General features: G+C 51.0%; 7 protein-coding genes across 7 annotated transcripts; 5 read left to right on the forward strand and 2 right to left on the reverse strand.

The window, feature by feature from the left end:
- Positions 1 to 2,106: 2,106 nt before the first annotated feature.
- Positions 2,107 to 3,310, forward strand: BDW47DRAFT_120223 (uncharacterized protein; the record flags this gene model as incomplete). The annotated part of the gene is made up of 2 exons (XM_024815462.1): positions 2,107 to 3,012; positions 3,077 to 3,310. The coding sequence occupies 2 exons, from the start codon at positions 2,107 to 2,109 to the stop codon at positions 3,308 to 3,310; spliced, it is 1,140 nt and encodes a 379-aa protein (XP_024668596.1).
- Positions 3,311 to 3,999: 689 nt separating this feature from the next.
- Positions 4,000 to 6,165, forward strand: BDW47DRAFT_120224 (RING finger and CHY zinc finger domain-containing protein; the record flags this gene model as incomplete). Its single annotated transcript, XM_024815463.1, has 3 exons — positions 4,000 to 5,091; positions 5,153 to 5,517; positions 5,571 to 6,165. 3 exons carry the CDS (start codon positions 4,000 to 4,002, stop codon positions 6,163 to 6,165), a joined length of 2,052 nt encoding a protein of 683 aa, XP_024668597.1.
- Positions 6,166 to 6,972: 807 nt separating this feature from the next.
- Positions 6,973 to 10,480, forward strand: BDW47DRAFT_111916 (IQ calmodulin-binding motif domain protein). The gene has a single exon (XM_024814051.1). The coding sequence runs from the start codon at positions 7,432 to 7,434 to the stop codon at positions 10,405 to 10,407; it is 2,976 nt and encodes a 991-aa protein (XP_024668598.1). The 5' UTR covers positions 6,973 to 7,431; the 3' UTR covers positions 10,408 to 10,480.
- Positions 10,481 to 10,688: 208 nt separating this feature from the next.
- Positions 10,689 to 12,327, forward strand: cia1 (iron-sulfur cluster assembly protein CIA1). Its single transcript, XM_024814052.1, has one exon. The coding sequence runs from the start codon at positions 10,947 to 10,949 to the stop codon at positions 12,252 to 12,254; it is 1,308 nt and encodes a 435-aa protein (XP_024668599.1). The 5' UTR covers positions 10,689 to 10,946; the 3' UTR covers positions 12,255 to 12,327.
- A 269-nt stretch (positions 12,328 to 12,596) lies between these two features.
- kexA (serine-type carboxypeptidase kexA) lies at positions 12,597 to 15,104 on the reverse strand. The gene is made up of 3 exons (XM_024814053.1): positions 14,454 to 15,104; positions 14,032 to 14,392; positions 12,597 to 13,971 (listed from the first exon to the last, which is right to left on the reverse strand). Exons 1-3 carry the CDS (start codon positions 14,684 to 14,686, stop codon positions 12,646 to 12,648), a joined length of 1,920 nt encoding a protein of 639 aa, XP_024668600.1. The 5' UTR covers positions 14,687 to 15,104; the 3' UTR covers positions 12,597 to 12,645.
- Positions 15,105 to 15,282: 178 nt separating this feature from the next.
- BDW47DRAFT_111921 (SAM-dependent methyltransferase) lies at positions 15,283 to 16,694 on the reverse strand. The gene is made up of 5 exons (XM_024814054.1): positions 15,967 to 16,694; positions 15,894 to 15,911; positions 15,717 to 15,827; positions 15,547 to 15,665; positions 15,283 to 15,486 (listed from the first exon to the last, which is right to left on the reverse strand). The coding sequence occupies exons 1-5, from the start codon at positions 16,286 to 16,288 to the stop codon at positions 15,430 to 15,432; spliced, it is 627 nt and encodes a 208-aa protein (XP_024668601.1). The 5' UTR covers positions 16,289 to 16,694; the 3' UTR covers positions 15,283 to 15,429.
- A 531-nt stretch (positions 16,695 to 17,225) lies between these two features.
- Positions 17,226 to 18,186, forward strand: BDW47DRAFT_76028 (endosulfine family protein). The gene is made up of 3 exons (XM_024819783.1): positions 17,226 to 17,356; positions 17,425 to 17,508; positions 17,574 to 18,186. Exons 1-3 carry the CDS (start codon positions 17,321 to 17,323, stop codon positions 17,952 to 17,954), a joined length of 501 nt encoding a protein of 166 aa, XP_024668602.1. The 5' UTR covers positions 17,226 to 17,320; the 3' UTR covers positions 17,955 to 18,186.
- The last annotated feature ends 139 nt before the right edge of the window (positions 18,187 to 18,325 follow it).

An 18,325-nucleotide genomic window follows, 5' to 3' on the forward strand; every position in this document is an offset into this window, starting at 1 on the left:
GTGAGAGGAAGAGGTGTGAGAGGAAGAGGTGTGAGAGGAAGAGGTGAGAGAAAGATCTGGGAAATAGGCAACCGCAACAAGATAGTGAAATTATTTCTCATTCACGCGGAAAAGAATCACTTTATGGGCGAAGCCCCTTAACAGTTTCAAGTGGGTGAAAAGTGAGTTCGCCTTCCAAGTTACTCCTGTTGGCTTTTCTTCCCTTCACTGTTTCTCTTCACTCAACTCTACCTCGACTTGCCTTCAGCTGACTTCTCAAGGGTGTCCACGGCAATTGCTGTCACTCTGCTCTGAGTGGCCATCAATGATTTCTATATCTGCTTCTTGACTGCCTCTATTCGCCTTGAACCAACATCATCAGCTGTCATACTTGTCCGTCAAGATAAGTATCTTGATGAACACCAAAGAATAGAATACAAATCCAACAAATTTCAGGTCTAGCTGATCATATATCACTCAAAAAACATTCTGCACAAAGATCTTCGAATGCTACTATCCTGGACTTGCTGGTAGGCTTCCGATTGAATAGTGACAATAAACTGGCTTTGCCCCCGACTCTAAAAAAAAAAAAAAAAAAAAAAAAAGGATCTTTAACAACCCCAATCAGATTAGAGAGATATCAGTTCTCCAATATACTCGAATACTAAACCTCTAAGCTAGTACCCCATGCCGCTAATATATTTGGTTGTTGACAGTAGGTTCAATGATATAAGAGTGTAATGACAGAACCCAGAGCCTTCTTGCTAGTTCTGTTGAGTGATAGGCTGGGACCTTTTAACATGAACTACCTAGATAGTAATCTTAATTATAATCTTCATCGGTGTTGGGTGTATGAAATGTGCAGAACACAAGTAGCTAGTAAGTAGGTATTCACTATTCACTATTCACCCTGGGCCTTCTGGCATGAGGTCTTGCTGTTACAGCTATACAGAGCTATACAGAGTAACTCATAGAAGAAACTATAATTACTTGCGCCAGGCTCACTTGCAAGACTAGTACACATCCACGGGGTATTGGCAGAGCAGAAGAATACCTTTTCGTTCTAGATGGTCACTGGTATAGTAGATATTAGAAAGTAGTTACTGGTGATAGAACATTTCGCAGAAGTGCATATAATCAATTGGCATGGTCCTCATTAAGTTCATATTTACTATTTACAATGACTGACTAAGAGCTTTTTGCTAAAAGCATATAAGATAAGGTTTCTCAAAATAGAATAGTGCGACCTCAAGGGATATAGAAGGCCCTCTCATAATAGTGATTTGTGGCAAAGAATACCACTCGGCTACAAAATACTCCTAGACACTTCTGAGTTATGTGGGTACCCTTTTATGCACTTCTTATATTGTGACATGATTTAATTCTAGGAGGCTTGCAAAATATCAGGATAAGAATTAGATTACCAGACAACATTCTGATCACTACCAACACCAGAACTTGATTAAAATCATTGGAAATAGACAATAAGGAATCTATGACTAGTCTCAAGTATTTGCTGAATGAAGGGTATTGAAACTTCAGACAGATGGCCAGGATATCCTAGAAAACTCCCACCTTGTAACATCACTGATTCACCATCAATGCTGGCAAGTTAAAACACCCCTTGACTATTATTATTATTCTACAGTAACCAGTCAACTTTTATTCTATTAGGTTTATTATTCATCTTTTGCTCTTCTAGATATGGTCTAGCGCCTTCACTGTAATCTTCTGTTTCTCGAAGACTATCTAATGTGAGATGTCCTATCTACTAGACTCACCATCCCTTATCTGCAACCACAGACTCCTACTTTATTATCATTTTCTCATGTACTCTCATATCTATTACCCCCTCTTTCCATGGATCCTTTTGCTGGCCGGTGTCTGTAGGCGTTTGCTAGATTTTGTCGCAGATATCTTAAACCTACAAGAGCAAAGTCAAAAGCGGATTATGATCTTCTAATGATCTCTATATGATCTCACTTCTAAATGTCATGTGATTACATTCCAACACTTTTACACCAAGTCCGCCTCCATCGTGCCTTCCACCTTTGTATATCACGATTATTGACTGTCATGTCTCTTCCCAAGTCCACATTGTCTCGCTGTTTATCAGCACCACCCAGCATGTCGGTTACTTCAGTATCTCGAGCTTTGGCGTCCAAAACACCTATACTTGTTACTGGACCACACAAACCCGACAGCGAAGGCCAACAGGAGCTGGACGAGATCATCAGAACAATCAAGGCCCATCTCTTAAGCCGACATCGTGAATCCAGTATAGGAATTCAGGTCGATCACAAATCGAGACAGTTCGGACAGGTCACCCAGTTTCTTGACAGGACTGGTGTGAGATACGACACCGACGACCAAGATATCCTGTTTATCTATGCAATGCCCAGTTCCATTCATCAGAGCTTGGGTATATTTGCAGTTTCATGTCTCAACCAATTGAAAAATGAGATCCTGATACCAGAAGAAGCAAGAAATCTCGAAGTCGGGGTTACCTCAGTTCGTCTTGGCGGCAAAATTAAAGGTAAGGGTACCAAGCGGCAAGCATCAAAGAAGACCCCCGATCAGTCCTTTTTTTTCAGTGATCCACAAACCCACTGCCGCTATCGTACCGTCATTTTCGAAGCGGGCTTTAGTGAAACACATGACGATTTGGTACGGGATATGAAACAATGGCTCTTACATAGTCGTGGCGAAGTCCAGCTTGTCATCCTGGCGGATATCAACGAAGACAAGAAACAGCTTTTGAAACAACAGAAGAGCGACTCCTTCAGAGACCATGCTGCTAAAGTCCTGAAAGATTTCGGGAATCCGCTTGGAAGAAGAAAACATGCCGAGATCTTGACGGCGGATAACTGTGTTTATCAGGGAGATCGAGACATGGATACTTCCGCCCTGACTGAAAGACTGCCTCATGAGATTTATGGTGTTGTGCAAGTGGAGGACTGGATTGGCCCAATCACTGCTGATTTGGAATTTTGGGCTCTGAAGGACTCTGAACCTTATATAAGAGGCCATGCTGTGAGTACTTCACCTATTATGATTTCCCTATGACTGCAAGCAAAGCTGACGATAATAACATTAGCGTGTGTTCCCTTCGCTGACCGGACGTTTGCCTCCTATTTATGCTGGCGATATAATCCCTCTATCCTGCCAGGGTAGCTTTCCAAATTTCGATGCGTCACGGAAGCTCTTTTTGGACCTCGAGAAGTTTCGATGCTGTTTACTTGATGGGATTCGTGATGACGCTGTTGAGCGCGCATATGATTTCGCATGCCCAAACAGCGAGGATGACGAAGACGAAGATTATCAGGAGTAACCGCGGGCGTGTATTACTCCCTATCCTTAGAATATTACTTAACCTTAATGATGGACAGCTGGGATAGTGTGTTCCCGTATGTTGAAAATAGGCCGGGTGTGGTTATTGCTAGTCGCCCGAGGAATGCTTTATTGGCTTTAGCAGTTGAATCCATCAATCAATTAATGTTCTCTTAACCAGTTGAAGCCCGTCTGTTAGGGCGATAAGACTTCGATTATAGTGCATAGTCAATATTTTATATTTGTTCGTAATTAGTCGCAACCAATGCCTTGTAATCACTATGTTATAATTCATTAAAGACATCAGTATGGAAGTAGTCGCTGATCCTCGGGCTCGCCAAGGCCGGAGGGTCTGATCGAGTCACATGTCGAGGGTTCAGTGTTCCCATTCCGGCACTTTGGTGGGCTTCCGATCATCCCACCCATCGGTTTCACTCTCTCCTATTTATACTTGGGAAGTCTTCTCGACCAGTTTCAGCCCTCGGTGCCCCTTTCCCCGGCAAATGTGTACCCTAGCTGTTCATGAGCGAGCCCGTTAACTCGTTGCTAGTCGAACCTGCTGTTCGATCGAACCCAGCAGATTCCCCGCGGCCTTTGGAACATGATCAAATTGACACCCATTCGAGCATCGATACCGACCACTCTTCGGCGTATATCTATGGTAACAATGAGGCTAAGGACTTGATCGACATGGCCTCGAACATCAGACAAGAGGAGACTCCGATCATGGGCCAGCGCCAAGGTGATGCGGGATCCGAAGATGGCGCTTACCGCTCGGCCACCTCGCCGCGGTCCAATCTGAACAACCGACCGGATCATGACACCGAAAGGTCTTCGGCATTCACAAATACCGAGCTTGCGTTTAATCATGCGTCTGCTCAATCTTCTGAAGGCTTTTCGGATGCGACACACCCGAATGTTTCGACAAGACTAGACCATGACATCGATATCCCCGCTTCCATGCGAAATGCGCCCCAACGGCCCGATCCAACAATGGAAAGAGCGGGGACTCGGCTAGACGGTCATTATGGAGAGGACAACAACAGTGGTCATTTTCTTCTTCCAGAGGACGATGGGATGGGTGCTTTGAGAAGCAGAATACACGCCATTCGAGACCTACACTCCAGCAGCGCTGCGAAAGCACGTATGGTCCACGAATTAATGACGGAGAACTATAATGCTGTTCGAGATTTCAATGGGGATGAACTCTCGCAAATGGCGCAGTCGCCTCCCAGGCTACGGAGCGCAGCGTATCCCGGTGGTACGCATTCTGGTGGGAGCCACCAACCGTTCGATCAACCGTCTCCACACCCAGCCCTTAAAGCCCCGGACGCTCCACAGGATATAATATACAATTTGACAGCAGAAGACTTGATGCCGACCTTTTTTCCCAAGGTGGAAACGGCTGATCCCTTGGACGATGCCGATGATGCCGATACCGAAGAACTCGAAGATGCCTCCCTAGGCTGTCAACATTATAAGAGAAACGTCAAACTTCAATGCTACACTTGCAAGAAATGGTACACCTGCCGATTTTGCCATGATGAAATCGAAGACCACCATCTCGACCGACCCAAAACAGAAAATATGTTATGCATGCTGTGTGGACACCCCCAGCCTGCCGCCCAGGATTGCACAAGATGTGGTGTACAAGCTGCGCTGTACTACTGCAGTACCTGCAAGCTTTGGGATAACGACTGCAGCAAGAGCATATATCACTGCAATGACTGCGGGATCTGCCGCATCGGACAAGGCCTGGGAAAGGATTTCTTCCATTGCAAGGTGAGTTGTCAGGCAAAGGATCAAGGAATGAGAAATTGGGTTGAAGCTGACAGAACCTTAGAGGTGCAGTGTCTGTTTACCAATCTCGATTGAAAATACTCACCGATGCATTGAGCGCTCAACCCAATGCGATTGTCCAATTTGTGGAGATTACATGTTTACGTCTCCAGAAACGGTGGTCTTCATGCGATGCGGCCATAGCATTCATCAGAAATGTCTCTCTGAGCACTCGAAATCTTCTTACCGTTGCCCGATATGCAGCAAAACAATCACCAACATGGAGTCCACGTTTCGGAATCTAGACCGCACGATTGAAAGCCAGCCGATGCCAGCCGAGTTCAAAGACACGAGCGCTATTATATATTGCAACGACTGCAGTGCGAAATCTGTCGTGAAGTATCATTGGTTGGGTCTCAAGTGTGATATGTAAGTCAACTTTGACATCCTTAGGCATTGAACCTAGCTGACGAGTGCTTAAGGTGTGAATCCTACAACACCGCCCAAATTCGACTTTTACATGGAGACGCCCTTGAGTCTTCTGAACAGGAAGTCGAGAGTGCCAATCTATCAAATCTGCAAGCCAGTTCCCCGGTCGATGCCGGCCAAGCCGGTTCACCAACCTTGACACCGTCACGGCTTAGTACTAGCCCTGTCCCTGGACCTAGTCCGGAACAACGATCCAGTGGCCCCTTATCCGCTGAACCGAGTGGGCAGTTCGCTTCTTACAGCCTTACCCGTGACAGAGCTGTTTCGCCCGTAATCAGCAACTACTTTGGCATCCCTCCTGAGCGTGGATCAGAGAGACCAAAATCAGCGTCCATATTTGGGAGACGATCTTCTAACGACGCCGAGAAAGACGACACCGGCGAGCTCCGTTTCTGGGGCGCGAGATTCAAATACAAATATGGATTCCTCAGTCGAGATGAGACAGCCGATGGAACTTCGGAAGTCGATAGCGACGGTGGAAGAGAGGAGACCGATGTATCCGAGACAAGTGATACTGAGGATGACAAAGCCGTGGACGACGACGATGATGATGACGACGAGAGTATTGATATCTTTGGACACCGGTAACCGAGCAGGTTGTATTTGATGGAAGCCTGCGTGCTGAGAATCAGGCGCAAGAGAACCTCTCCTGCACGGATTCGTCATTCGATCCTTCAGATGGTCTCGAGGGCATCAATTGTCGTCCGTCATTGGCCGGTGATGACCATACATGAACTGGGTGAAAGTGAAAGCTTTCCAAACCATAACTTGCATCCAGCCCTAGGGCCGGCACATTTGGAACTACAATGATTCCCACGGCCAGGAGAAGCGAGGCTGGCAGGTTCAGCCCGAGATACTACCTGTGTGGAGCTTATGTGTTCATGGTGTTTTGGAGTCGAGCAACGGATCATCCATCATTATAGACTTTTGGCATTGACATGTAACTTTTGACGAATCCTTGGTCCACGTCGTTGGAACGCCTCTAGCGTCACCGCAGAGCAAGACATTCGCACGACTTTATTCTTACAGATCTCCCTTGATCCTTGGCTTTCTTGTTCCAGAATATCACGTGTCAAAAACCGCCTTGGGATAACGGGATCCCTCATTTAAGGTTGTAGAGTGGCTTAAGTGGTTGCCTCATATATCAGACAGTCTGGGCCGTGGCTTGTTGGATAGGAAAGGTCAAATCAAATCAAATCAAAATAAAAATGATCAATAATACACCAGACAACTGACGAGAGTAGATATTAACCTAGTCCGGAGCATCTCGTCAACTTCAACTGATAAAGTACATGCTGATCAACGCTTATCTAAGCGTCTCTCCGGTTGCGGGTTTTCCCTCTTCTTTCTCATTCTTTGGACCTTCGATTACCTTCTTCGGAGATTAGTCGGAAGGGAAGGGGGAAGTCGATCTCTGGTTGCGTTGAATTGAAGTATACCTACAGATACAATAGAAGACATTGCCCGAGAAGCAAGAAACCATTGGGAATCTTGCGTGGCCCTCCTCTGAATCCCTACCTATCACTTTCCATCTCTTTCTTCTGAAACGAAGCACGGATCTCCCCGCAGACCCTATGATTCAATCCTCGTCCTCTTACTGAAGGAGTTGCCTGCGCCCCTTCATCCCCCCACCACAGATTCATGGATGTGAAGCTAGGTTACTAATATTGAAGAGACCCGTTCGTTCGTTTTTATTGGAATCTGCCTACTCGATCTTCTCCCGCCCCCCCCTGAGCATTACGTCTAGTCTAGCATTCGCGGGATTGACACCATCGCGAAACTTCCCCTCCTTTGTCCGAAACCCCTTACGCTGGGCGCCGCCACAACAAGAAAGCACCCCAAGAACGCTAGACTATGATCCGTCGCAACTCAGACATTGAGATTCAGCTGCCCGATGCAGGTCCGACCATCGCGACCGACCCTCTGACGGAACCAGACGTGGAAATGCTGTCGGATGAACCGACTCTGCCTCTCAGCCTACCGGTTCACCTAGCCGCTCGTTTCTCGCGCAAGTCGAGTGTCGCGCGGCGATCCTCGGCTGCATCCTCTCGTCGCAGTTCGAGTTCATCCCTGCATTCCCACCATTCGAACGCGTCTTCCCATGGCGCGTCCCCTACCGACCATATCGCGCAACACCTCCGGCGGACCTCCATCTTGGAAAGCCGGAAAGCGAGGTTTGCTGACCGTGCCTTGCATGCCGAGAAGGTGAGGCTGCGCGCTGCCCTCACAAAGGCTGCTACGAAGAATCTACAGCGGGAGGAGAGAGCATTGGCGGCCCACCAAGCTCGGGAACGATTGTTGGCAGAGATCACTGCCAAATGCGAGGAGGAAGTCCGTCGGGCGAAGCAGAAAGCCGAAGATAATCGGGAGAAAAAGGCGGCGGAGCACGCTCGCCTGCGCCTGGAGATGGCGGAGAAGTTCGCCGAAGCCGAGAAGAGGCGTGTGCTTTACCACCAGAGCCATCGGCGTACCCGCACCAGTAGCCTGCCGGCCACCGAGGAGAAGAAGATGACCAAGGCGGTGACCAGATCACTCACCCAGGATGCGGCCGCCAGAACGATCCAGCGAGTGTGGAGGGCGCACTACGCCAGGATGGTCATGGGGCAGTTCCGGGGTCTGGACTTGACGCTGGACCGAATCCGTGAAATGTCGTTTGAGGATGTAGGAGCTCTCCTTTCCGACGATGGGGTCCTAGCCACCACCGCCCGTGTCCTCCAGCTTTGCGGGTTGCAGGATATGGAAAGCGGGACCATGGGTGGGAGGGGTGCGGTCCGGACATTCCTCAGCAGTTATTTGATTGTCACGCATCCTACCGAAGTCCTGAGTAGCAATGGCGAACAGGAGCAGGACCTGATCGCCAAGGCTCGCGAGTTGCTTGGAGCATTTGAGCAAGCCATGCCGTTGCTCTCGTCCGGCCACTGCCAATCCGTGGCCATCTCGACCGAGCTCCAGACGCTTGGGGAGGCTTACAATGTCTTTTTTTCTGCTTTTCATGCCTGGAAGACTCATGACTCTAGTGTCTTGGTGGAGATCATGTTAGCGCAGTTCGTCGAACTGGAGCTCATCTGGCAAACGGTCAAAGACGATCGGGCCGGTGGCGCGGCTGATGATTATTGGCAAGGTATCCGACAGAACCAGATCCTGCTTTTGGCCCGGTTGAAACGACTGGCCGGCTCCGACCGTGCAATGCAAATGGTCCGGGACGCTCTGAAGAAAGCCAAGCGAGAGAAGAAGCGCAATGCTTCCAAACGGGCGATTCCGCGGTCTGCCGAAGTTGCCCCGGCGTCGACCGAAGCACTGACCGATAGCGTGGCCTCGCCGATTAGCGAAACGTTCAATAATGTGGATAGTGCTGCGTTGCAAGAGCTGGATCGACAGCGGATATCCCCACATGAGCGGTTCACCCGTATACTGACTGCTCTTCCGGAAAACAGAGCGTTGGTCCATGAGCTTCTCATCAACAAGGAGTTCAAGATCGAAGAAACGCAATACACGGAGCCACGCAAGCAGGTCATGGCGCATATGTGCGAAATGATGCGGAGAGACGTAGACGCTGGCATGGGGACCAACTGGACCGTGGCGATGGCTACTGTAATCCAGGATCGATTGCTACGCTCACTGCGCCCCGGGAATTCCCTCTACGTCCTGATCAGCGAAGTGCTCGATCCGAAGTTGGTGGAGAGCCAATGCAGGGCCGGCGCCTTCTCCTACGAAAGTTTCTACGATTTCATGAACACCATCCTCCCGAAACTTTGCGCGCCCTACCGCGATCCCGTGCTCAAGGAATTTGCCGAGGATCAATCCGGAGACGCGATCGACCGACTGGCAAGGCTCATGGGGATCATTGACCTTCTGTCGCTGGATCACACGAACTTCATGATCCAGGTCGCGGCGCCCCAACTCATCCAGGAGGCACCTGGCTACGAACAGAGGACGTTCGAAAAGGGTCTCCAGGATGGCTCGATGACCCTGGGGAAGAGCCGACGCTTTTGGCGAACGCATCGCAAAATCATTGTGGACGAGTTGCGCAAACGGGACCCGGAAAACATCAACGGGGAGCCTCAACCGCCTGCGGCGAAGATCTACGCGCACGGCCTTGTGGATCTCGTATTGAGCAACGCACCGGTGTCTGACGATCTCATCCCCGAGACCCTCGAGCTGGATCGCATGCGCTTGCGGCAGCTGCACGCGCAGGCATACCGGATTGTTGCCACGGCCTCTATTCTTCTAACCGCCAAGAACCTGCTCAAGAGGGATGTGCGGTCACACTGGAAGGCCGAGGCTGACCGGATATTATCCCTGGACTTCAACGACGTCCGACCCGATCGTATCCAATCGATCCTGGAGTCCACCCATCCGATGCCACCTAGCGCGAGTGCTCAACTTGCGGCGACCATCCGGCGAGTTTTAGCGCCCGTTGCCGCGGCTTGTGCCGTGACCGATCCCTCCACGGCCGCGCAGGTTTCCGTCGAGGTGCCGAGTGATGGGGCTCGGCAAAATCCAGCGTCGTCGGATCCGAGCAGCCATGCCGGCTCGAGTTCCTTTGCGGGGAACGCTTCCAGCTTCAATGACCCCGTTGCACGACTCATCCTGTCCCGTCTGCGCACGCATGTCCTGTCTCGACTCAACGCGTCGAGTGCCAGCGAACGGGTGCGAGCGACAACCACTGCCAGTCAAAGCTTGGCGGGAGCAGGGATGCCAGAATTCGTCAGTGAGGTTGGGAAGCTGACTGAGCAGTTGGAGAAAGTGCGCGAAGTAGACTGGCTCTGCCATGGCATGGTGTATGGGCGGGTGCTGGGTGATGGAGTTTCCCCGGCATCTGGTCTGTGATGTGGCTGGTGGACTCTTATAGGTACTAAGGGAGGCTTTTTTAATTACTATACTAACATATATTATGTTTGGCTTATTGGTCATAACGCTGTTGTCTGTCTCTGATTTTGAAGATACGGCCGGCGTATCGCGTATATGGATCAGGTAGTACGGTTGGGTCCCCAATATAGTATCCGTACTTCAACTGAAATCGTACCCGTTGTATTTTGAGTTTCTTACAGAGAAAGCTGCATTGCTCTCCTATTGATTCAAGTGTCAATATCACTACCTATATATGTGGATGTGTACCTGCATGATGTCATCGTACCTTTCCTCCATTACTCAGTTCCGCACCAGCTCCGGAATTTCTTTCCCCCTCCCACAACCCCACCAGATAGAGTGAACAGCGCAATTCTTTCGCGTTCAGAGCCAATTCAACAAGAAGGATTGCGACAAACAGTGTATCTTGACAATCCTTATTTTTCCTCCCCCCTCATTCTCTTTGTCTCTTTCTTTCCCTCTCCAATTCCCCATACGCAGAAGAAGATCAATCCACCACCATGGCACCAAGAACCGACCTAACCCTCCTATCAAACGTGACACCTCCCTCCCTCGAACGCGCCTGGCTAACAGCCCCGCACCCGACCCTCCCGATCATCGCAACCTGCAGCAGCGACAAGACCGTGCACGTGTACTCGCTCACGAACTTCCGACTCCTGTCGACGATCTCCGGCGGACATAAGCGCAGCGTTCGGACCAGTGCCTGGAAACCGCACGTTAGCGGCGAGTCCGTGCTCGCTACGGGGAGTTTCGACGCGACTGTTGGGATTTGGAGACGGTGGGATGCATATGGCCAGGCGGGGGGTGATGCTGGATCAGAGACGCCTAATGGCGACGACGGAGCGAAGAAGGATCCGGAGGGGGTAGAAGGCGGCGCCGACGACGACGACGAAGAATGGCGTTTCGCAGTCCTTCTCGACGGCCACGACAGCGAAGTCAAATCCGTATCGTGGTCCCCGTCCGGAATGCTACTGGCGACATGTTCGCGCGACAAGTCGATCTGGATCTGGGAGGACCTGGACGACGGGGACAACAATTTCGAGACGGTGGCTGTGATGCAGGAGCACGAGGGGGACGTGAAGTGCGTGGCGTGGCATCCTGCCGAGGAGTGTCTTGCGAGCGCTAGCTACGACGATACGATCCGGTTGTGGAGGGAAGATATCGACGACTGGGGCCAGGTGGCTTGCATTCGGGGCCACGAGGGGACGGTGTGGTTTTTGGATTGGGAGGGTGTGGAGAATGTGCCGAGGGGAGCGGACGATGCGCTGGCCGCGCAGTGGAAGGAAGGACATGCGCTGTCTGGGCCCCGTCTTGCTTCTTGCTCCGATGATCGCACGGTCCGTATCTGGCGCCGCCAGCCGAAAGAATCGCAGCAGCAGGCCCCCTTTGGCGGGACGGGCGTGCCTAGCATTCTGCGCCCGACGGGGACAGACGAGACGTGGGAGGCGGACACGGTGCTCCCGCAGATGCACGATCTCTCCGTGTACGCCGTGGCGTGGAGCAAGCGGACTGGTCTGTTGGCGTCGGCTGGCGCAGACGGCCGTATCGTCGTTTACGAAGAGCGGTTCGTCACTGATGTGCCGGCGTCCGATGATGCCGCTACTGCCCCCAGCGATGGAGTTGCGCCTGCACCTCGCACGGAGTGGACGGCGATTGTGGTCCAGGACGGCGCGCACGGCGTCTACGAGATCAACCATGTGGCGTGGGCGAAGCGCGCTGATCGAGGCCGCGCGGAGGGTCAAGATGAGGAGGTCTTGATTTCTACGGCTGATGATGGGAGCGTTAAGATCTGGGCATTGGGTGAATGAACTTTTAGAACACCAGGATATAGAAGCATCTCTCGAGTACTACGATTGATATGAATTATATACGCAGGTCTATCTATGTAGATGCATGCTTACCGGCAGATAGAATGGGGCGGCTGTCTTCTTTTTTTCTCTTTTTCTACATTTATGGGGTGGTGTTGGATTACTCTACTCCATCCCCGCCCGAGTGCATAGTATATAACCAAGTCTCAAAAGGTTGTTGTTGCACTTACACGTCTGAAGTCGCAGTTGTTGCCGTCACTTGGATATGAAGAGATGAGTGGGCAGGCCTACTCAATGCAGAATTATACTCCAAAAACAACAAAGGCTAAAATAAAAAGGAATCGAGGCATGCAGCTGGTAAGCCTATGATTGGACATGTACTATATGAAAATTATCCGCCGCCCCGCGAGCGTTGCCGAGGATGCTGTCTGTCAGCATCATCCTCGTCACTGTCGTCGCCCACCGTGTAATGTTCCCTTTCGACCCCGGGGGAGTCGAGGTGGTCTAACTCGGCTTCGTCAAAGTCTCTCGCCTCGACATCGTGTCCCGAGCGTTTATGTTGGAATCGCTCGAGGAAGGAACTCCCGCTGATATCTTTGTGCCACACGCCCTTGTAGCCCTGGTGGTGCTGCCGGCTGCGCCAGATAAAGAATCCCCAGACCAAGACGCCGATGATCACGACTACGAGGGCCGCCTCGCCGGACTTGGCGTATGCCTTCCATTCTGTTTCCTTGATCTTCTCTTTCGCTTGCTCCTCAGCGGCTGTGCTGTTGGGATGGCCACCGACGGAGGTCTGAGTTAGCTTCTCCCCGTCGATGCGCGAATCCGCCGGCTTGCCACCGATGCTGGCGATGTCGACCTTCATGAACCGATCCAACATGTCCCGACTTTGTCGGGGAAGGTCGTATGGGACCATGTGGCTGGCGTTGTAGAACAGTACGTAGGTTAGGTTTCGGGCGTACTGGTAAATACCAGCCGGCTCGTCTTCGAAGGTCCAATCATGACGGGGCGCCCACACGCCGGACGAGGTCTCGAATCCCGTCCCGCCGTTCCATTGCATATTGTTGATCAGATGTTCCGTGCCGATGTGGTTGCAGATGAGGTCCTTATCGCCACTGAAGAGAAGGACGGGGATGCCGGACTCAAGGAGTCCGGGAAGGAGGTTCACGGCAGGCACGGAGTTTTGTGCCAGGAAGGTCCTGGAGACCGCGCCTGAGCATTCTTGCCAGCCCGACTTCTTGTCCGGATTGATGTTCAGTGCTTGGACGACGTCTGGGCGCTGTAAGTAGGGCCCCACATCCTCCAGATCGGTCGGCCAATTCATGCCGCAAGACTCCGCATCGTCACGGAGACGAATGTCATACATGTTGTAGCACTGCTGGTCAGAGTCCAGGGTCTTCCCAAGCAGCTCCGTCAAAACCGTTTCGCAGTCATCATAGTGTATCTTGTTCTTCTTGGCCTCCATGCGGGAGTGACAGACGGAATCGAGAACTTCGAGATTCTTTGCGACCCGACTGCCTTCTGTGATCAACCCTTCCTCGTACGCGAAGGTCAGGTAGGAAGGGTATTGCTCGGCGGGCGAAATCCACCCGTTTCCGATGAGGAGACCTTTGACATTCCAGGGAGCGGAGGAGGGGGCATTTTTGTTGCGCTCTTGGATGGCCCTGGCGATATAAGGGATATGTTGACCGGCGTAAGACTCGCCCGACAAGTAAATCTGTCACCAAGTCAGAGATCGGTAGTATAGAGGGGTAGGAGAGAGAGCAGGATGACATACGTCGTCACGTTCATACTCCGGAAACAGCTCAAAGAACGTGGTCAGGAAGGTGACGAAATGGGCGGCCATCTCGTCCAACTCGTGGAGATAGGCGTTGGTGTTGACATAGCTGAAACCGGTCCCGACGGGCTGATCGACAAACAGCAGGTTGGCGAACTCGTTCCACGAACCGTTGTTGTACGTCAGGGTCTGGTTGTCCTCCAGTCGATACGGGCCAACCTCCATCAACGCGCCATCCATCGAGCTACACCCCGGGCCTCCATTCAACCAGATGACGGTGCGCTGACGATTGGCGATATGACGGTTCTGGAAATGCCAGAAGAAAAGGTCCCCGTTGTTCTCCGGATCTACCTCAATGTGCCTTCAGGCATCCATGTCAGCGACGAGGCTTCGAGGATGGGGAGGGGCCATGTTGTCCTTACCCAGCATGCATCTTCAACATGGGCCCTTCGGGGACACCTGGCAGTGAGCGAACATAGTAGTCGGCCGCCGACTTAGCCGACTTGGCGGCGACCACGCTCGGGATTGACAAGAGGAGTAGTAATGACGCCGTCCAGAACCATAGGCCGGCAGAGGGAAAAGAGGCTGTAGAGGTCTTTTGTTTCCGGGAAGCGGAAGCCCCGCGGAACGGTACGGGGAACATTTCCCTGACCATCACCACAATGCGGCCCAAGGAAGAGGCCGGAGGTAAAGTGTAAACGAGGGAGGTGAGGTAGGAGTCGGCGGAAAAGAAGGGAGAGTTGAAAGAGGAGAAGTAGGGAAGGGGTCCTGGGAGATGCTCAAGGACACATTGATTATGTCGATCCTGGTCCAGAATTGTGCCGATCGGGAAGTGGATTTGAAACGCGACAGACCGTGACTAAAGGAACAAACCAAATGAGATCACCACGAGACAGCAATCAAGACAATCCAAGTCAGTCAAGTCAGTCAAGTCAATCATGTCAAGAGGGAAGATTCCCATCGAAGAGAATGAGAAGAAGAAGGAGAAGGAGGGGAGAGGAAAGAAACCCCTTGCGGACAATAAGGATGAATAAGGATGAATTAGTGATGGATCTCCCTAATGAATTGATGGCGTGGCCCATGTACCGTGTATGGTATGGTCACCAGCCGGGATTTGTGAGGACTCTTGGCAAATACACCTGCAGACTTGGTGGTATTGTATTGAAATCCGTCTCCTGAGGCGGCTCATCCTTGCCGATTCGGGGTATCTATAGCGCTTTTACGGACATCTTCATGGATGGGATTGATTGCTTTAGGTCTTGCGGTGGATCTTCTTTGTCTTCTTCTAATCATGTCTTCTTTCATTTGGTGCCCCTGGCTACCAACCCAGATAGAATCCTGGCATACTGCAGCTTCCTCTGCTGCCACGGAGACTGATATGCACTCGATCTGCGAAACCTAGAACAGATCGTCAATGCTCTTTTCGGCGTCTTTTTTGATCAGGTCGACCATTCCCTGGAAGCGATCAGCAAATGGTTCATTTTCAATCCCACGATAATTCAAAGCAAAACACACCGTTGGCATAATGGGCTGTCCATCGTCTCCCCGGACATAGCGGAACGGCATCTCGGTGCGTTCATGCTCGTTGATGTGGATCTCAGGATAGTCGACATATTGGATCTTCTCGAGGGGCACTATAGATTGTCAGTCGCAGCACTCAAAGGTCGAAGTGGAAATTCTGGGACCTTTTTCATGAACCACCATGCGCGTCACTCGCACGGCGGTGTCGGTCGTCATCTGTTTGGGGCCTAATCGCCGTCCTGCGTAGCCCTTTTTGCGCAATTCCGATGTGCGGTCTGCATTGTGCCTCTCCGGTCAATGACTGCTCTGCAATTGAAACCACGGGCATGCGGGATACTTACCGCGGGGAGGATCGTCGCCTTCGAACAGTTAGATCATCCTTGAATGTGAGCGTCGAGGGCTGAGGTTACATACCAAGAATACCTCCGAAGAGGAACACCTCAAAGTTATCCCCATCCGCAGGGCTCAGCTCAGTGTCTGCGGACGGGTCTAGCAGGCAGACCTTGGACTTACGGTCCGCAAAAATCTCCTCGACACTACGGTGTTCGATCCCAAATCCTTGAGTCGCCGCCAGGTCGGCCGGCACCTGCAAGGAAGGCGGAACGGAGCTGAGAAGAAACCGGCTACCAGAGGCGTGGGCCTCGCGAGCAATACACCCATATTCCAGGGCAGACCAGATACCCAACTCGGGGTCCAGGTGCTCGACCACGATGGTCACGGGCTCCTGAGCAACCATGACGCAATGGGGGTTGAACTGAATGGAAGAACAATACACAAAGCCTTTTACAGGTAAATCAATATCCACCCAAATCACAAGTCAGTCTAAACTATGAATCCAATGGTGCTGTTAGATTGTTGGGAGACCTGATACAACCCGAGGGAAAGACTTCCTGGGTAGGTCCCAAAAGGGAGAAAAAATGGTTCAAAGAAGAAAAAGAAAGACCAACCGACTTGACAAGTCCCAACACCGGTCCCTAGCAATCAGAAACGAGCAATAGACAGAGTAATAAAGGGGGAAAGGCTTCCAATCAACCTTCAAGAAATTGAAGCTTCCAGGTTCTCAAAGACGAAGTGATTTTATACAATGTTGTAGACTTGACAGTGATGTGTGACGGTTGGAGTTTTGGATGCGGTATCAAACCGTACGTGTATTGGACCCGGTCATATATGTTTCATGTGTATCAGATCCGACAGGGAATCGGAATACAGATAATTGTGTAAGAGGAAAACCAACCAGTAATTAATATAGGATTCATAGTATCCATAAATCCTGCAGATCGACTAAAAGGGATAGAATACAATACAGGTCGGTAATGAAGTATAGAATACCGTATTATATCATACGTCACTGCTCTTACGTACCAACAGTCACAGATCATGAGCCCAACTTCGCCTTCATTCTCTCGTTCTTCTTGCAACCTCATTCTTTTCTCGAATCATCATTTGCTATTCACTTAATACTACTTCACAGAACATACAGACTCCCAGGTGTGCAAGGTCTCTGGTTCAAGGTCACCCAGTGCTGTATTACCCTCGGATATCTTGACTGGTGCCCCTCGCCCTTGGTGGGGTTCTGACGACACCCAATTTCAACCTCTCCCCGCCTTGTCTATTACTATTATTATTGTTATTATTATCACATCAAGTGGGACTACAACCTCTCGATCTCCCTTGGTCTTTCTAGCACGCTGTTGTCTTCTCTGATCCTATTTCTTGGCTTCTCCCATTACACGCTCTCGTCAATACTACCGCTTGACGACTACTCGCAATGAATCCTCACCAGCAGAATAAAGTTGACACCAGCGTACGTTCTGTCCTTATCATGGTCTTCGCCTCGAACCACTTGGATTAACATCAGATCGATACGTCTAGTCTCTGAGCCCAGATGAGCAACGGCTCCTGCGCATGTACGGCAAGATGCCGAACAAGAAGGACCTCCTTCAGAACAAGTTGAAGGTGGGTGATCCGCCTCTCCTCCATCCCTCCATCCCTCCACCATTCTAACATACTTGGATCTTTAGGAGCGCAAATACTTCGACTCCGGTGATTATGCCTTGAGCAAAGCCGGCAAAGCCTCCGACGTCGGCGTCACCAACATCGGCTCCCAGCATCCTGTCCCCGAGAACATCCCCCATTTGACCGCCACCTCGCCCGGTGCCAACAATCCCGCGGCGACCAGCAACGGTTCGTGTACCAGTGCCCAAGGACAGCAGATCCCTGGCAGCATTAGCGGTCATCCGGGCTCCGTGGGATTCCAGAGCAGAAGCCCCGCCAAGGAGGGCAGCTATCTGCAGCGTGAGACGAGCGCCGAAGGATTTGAGGGTGATACCAAGGACAAAGACGCAGAAGATCCTAGTGTGAGCCCGCCGCCTGCTCGTGGTGGCGTTCCGATTCGACGATAGCGAGTCCAAGAAACCTTCCCAAAAAAAAATAACCTTCTCCTATTTCATCTTGTTGTGTGTTGACGTTTTTGTTTTTTTCTTTCATTGTGGGAGTCTTCTTCTGTTCCCTTCTCTTCTGTTGTTTCTTCGCTTCTATTCTCACTTCTATCTCGCTTCCTCTTATCTCGTTTCTCTTCTCGTTTCTTCTCGCTTTTCCTTCCGATCTGTGAATTTTGTCTTGCCGCTTCATCCGGTGGTTAGTGGCGTCAAAATAGCCCGGCGCTCTGAATTTATCTCTTCCTTTTCTATTCCGGGAAAGGTGTTCTGCAGGACGGAGCAAACCAAGATAACAATTGAGATCAACTGCTTGCGCTTGACAACAATCCAAGCGA

This window comes from Aspergillus candidus (assembly GCF_002847045.1).
Source record: "Aspergillus candidus strain CBS 102.13 unplaced genomic scaffold BDW47scaffold_60, whole genome shotgun sequence".
Lineage (NCBI taxonomy): Eukaryota > Fungi > Ascomycota > Eurotiomycetes > Eurotiales > Aspergillaceae > Aspergillus > Aspergillus candidus.